At 46.0% G+C, this 3,148-nt stretch overlaps 1 protein-coding gene across 2 annotated transcripts in view; it reads left to right on the top strand.

Moving 5' to 3' along the window:
- Positions 1-953: 953 nt before the first annotated feature.
- LOC123084732 (uncharacterized) overlaps positions 954-3,148 on the top strand; it is a 3,782-nt gene continuing 1,587 nt past the window's right edge. Inside the window, exons 1-5 of one of the 2 annotated variants that reach the window (XM_044506227.1) lie at positions 954-1,300; positions 1,885-2,152; positions 2,450-2,502; positions 2,592-2,628; positions 2,809-2,874. In XM_044506227.1, coding sequence (XP_044362162.1) covers positions 1,194-1,300; positions 1,885-2,152; positions 2,450-2,502; positions 2,592-2,628; positions 2,809-2,874 — 531 coding nt within the window. In that variant the 5' untranslated portion in view covers positions 954-1,193. Of the gene's footprint in view, positions 1,301-1,870; positions 2,153-2,449; positions 2,503-2,591; positions 2,629-2,808; positions 2,875-3,148 lie in introns of both variants that reach the window. The other variant, XM_044506228.1, reaches the window with a different exon arrangement.

A 3,148-nucleotide genomic window follows, 5' to 3' on the forward strand; every position in this document is an offset into this window, starting at 1 on the left:
CCAATCACACATATCCATGTGCCAGCCTACGTAAAACACGTAGCTTTATTTACGTGGATGTAGCATTACTCCAATCTGCCCCCCTCAAATCCCTCTTGCCCCACCCAAAATACAAATATTGCCATGCTTTTTTTGCGGGTTCAATAGTAGTTTATTCCGTAATAATAGAGTTACAATCGAGAGGCAAGAGCTCCTCAATACATGGGGGGCCACTTCCAAGCCACACAGTTGTGGCTCGCTCTGAACGACTATACCCTGCCAGACAATCTGCAACTCTATTTTGAGTTCTATGTAGCTTCTGTGAAATAAACTCTCTACCGACCATTAAAGACTTGATCTCAGCAACTAAATGACCATAAACCGAACTAATCAAACTTGACCCGGAGAGACAAGAAAGAGCAGTCGAAGAGTCAGGTTGCACCAGAATAGGTAACTCGGTATGCTGACGGACGAGCGCCATGCCGATCATTAACACATGTATCTCCGCCTCAAGAGCCTCATTGCAGTTAAACAAGAACCGATAAGCAGCAAAAACAACCGATCCATCATGTCTCCGGAGTATAAATCCTGCCGCCGCCGTTCCATCCGCCTCCATAAAAGATCCATCCGCTGAAAGAGCTAACATGTTATATGGAGGTGGTGGGCACTACAATATCTCTCCTCTGCTCCCATAAGTCATTAAACATGCATGTTTCCTTTGATCATTTCTTCCATTGCCGTGCTTTTCTCCCTAGCACATGTGCTACAAACCTACAATGGCAACCACAAGAATAATGCAATGAATGAATAGATGCACTATCATTATTTGTAAACAAAATCAAAATGCCCTATATAGCCAATCATGTAGTCACTCACAAGTCACGCGGTAGAGCTGCGGGGCCACGGCGCCGAGACGTGGGCGCTTCCTGCGCACGAAACAAGCTGTAGGCGGCGGCCATCCACCGGAAAATAGATCCCAATCCATCAAACCGGACGCGTCAGGCCCACAGAAACGGATAGAGCGGTCCTACTTCTACTAGCAGAGAGCCGAAGGCAGCGAGGGGGAAGCAGCCGCGAGGTTGGTGGTGCGGTGCCCGGTAGACCACGGCGCACGCCAACCCCGGACCCCGCCGCGCCCAGCATTTCCCCTCGCCGCGCCGCCGAGGAGTACCTCCACCCCCCGCCCCCTTGGACCGGGCGCTAGCAAGTCCGGGATGGCGAGCGGAGCCGTCGCGCCGCCGCCACCGCCGCTGGCCGGCGGGCGGCGCGGCTTCGGCGGCCGGGGAGTCCTCCTCCGCCGGCGCCTCGCCGCCACGCCGATGTGAGCACCCTTTATCCGCTTCCTATCATCCTATGTTCGCGGTCGGTTTGGTCGCCGGGTCCGTGGACTGCTTACACTGGTAGCTTTTCTTGGTCGAGGAACGAGGGATTTCGTCTTCTTACTTCTCAGTCGCTGATTGCAGCAAACTGCTTGAATAGGGAGGAATTTAGGATCGGATTCGCGCCCTTATTTGTGGAATTGTTGTTGGCTAATTCACCAATTATTACCGGTTTATTCGCCCGCATTTTGCTAAGTTTATTCCCAAGCGAAGAAGATAAAATACTTCTCTGTTGTTCTACTAGAAATCCAAAAATGCTGCGGACTGTAGGATGATTTTTTTTCGTGGATGCAGAACTGCGCAGTACTTTGAAAACATCTCATTACTTATCATGTGGTTGTGATTCTTGTGAAGGGAGATACTCGCCGTATGACTAGAACACAATTTTATCTGGATTAGGTTTCTGAATCTTGTGATTTCCTCTTGCTTTGAAAGCATAGATATGTAAAAAAGCAACGCCACACTTACATTTTATTGTATCCATGTTGTGCATTATTTTCATGCAAAATCAGTTTTCTTCTTTCAGGAAAGATGAGCCCGTGATTTCTACAACCGGCGGAAAAGAGGAAATGATTGCTCATAGTGTTAATGTTGCCAGAAAAGCATCCATCCCTGGTGTCTCATCAAACATATCCAATAGGACACCGGTGACACCAACACCTTTGCAACCACCAGAACCATCCGATCTCCGTTTCAATCGTCTTCGACCCTCGATTGAGAAAAGTGATTGCAAATACACAAGATATTTCGGTCGCTATGTTGCTCGGGAGGCTATAATGGATGAGGAATACTGGGTATTATTCTTGTTACTTGTAGAAAATATGCAATCGCTGATTTTGTGCAATAACTTAAAGTCCTCCACTTCTGAGTGACATGGTCAGCGCATGTGTTTATGATGAGTTAGTGACAATAATTAATAAGCTACCTGTCTTTTGTTTCTCATGCTAATAAGCTCAGTGCATGAGATCTATAGATACTAATATTTACATTCCAAATCATGAACCGTAACAATTTAGTTGGTGCTATGAAGTAACGAAATAAAATTTACATTACCACTATGCCTTACATCTCTTCTTACCAAGACCTTATAGATCGCCGCATGGTTGAGAGCAGAAGATCACTATGAAGATCAGTCAGGCGATCGGTTAGTATTTAAATTACAGTGTTGATGAACTTTTTGTTAGTAATATCCTTGTAACTAAAACCTATTCTACTGTTGTTTTCTCACTGCAGCTATGTTGAAAGCTTTAAAAGAAAGTTTGCATCACAGGTACGTGTGTAATCAGTTAGTCATATTTTGGGGTTACTCAGGCAATTGGGATGGTAATGATGTCGACACGTGCCCATTTCCACCAGCTGATCATTTAATAGTTGACGTTCTGCTTCACTTGTAGCCGTATATCATTCTTGTAATATATCAAATGTATCATCGTCGGTCATCTCACTGCAGGAATTTCATGCTTTAAAGAAGCGATGTGGCAGGCAGGTTGGAGAGAAGTATACCTGTTTTGTTGCGGTATGAGAGTAAAGCTGTTTGTAAGCCATTTATTAATGCATTTTTAAATCAAGCATGTTAGTTCACGAAATAGAAGGGGAGCCTTGGCGCAGTGGTAAAGCTGCTGCCCTGTGACCATGAGGTCATGGGTTCAAGTCCTGGAAACAGCCTCTTACAGAAATGTAGGGAAAGGCTGCGTACTATAGACCCAAAGTGGTCGGACCCTTCCCTGGACCCTGCGCAAGCGGGAGCTACATGCACCAGGTTGCCCTTTTTTTTTTTTAGTTCACGAAAT

The sequence above is a fragment of the Triticum aestivum genome, chromosome 4A, assembly GCF_018294505.1.
Source record: "Triticum aestivum cultivar Chinese Spring chromosome 4A, IWGSC CS RefSeq v2.1, whole genome shotgun sequence".
Lineage (NCBI taxonomy): Eukaryota > Viridiplantae > Streptophyta > Magnoliopsida > Poales > Poaceae > Triticum > Triticum aestivum.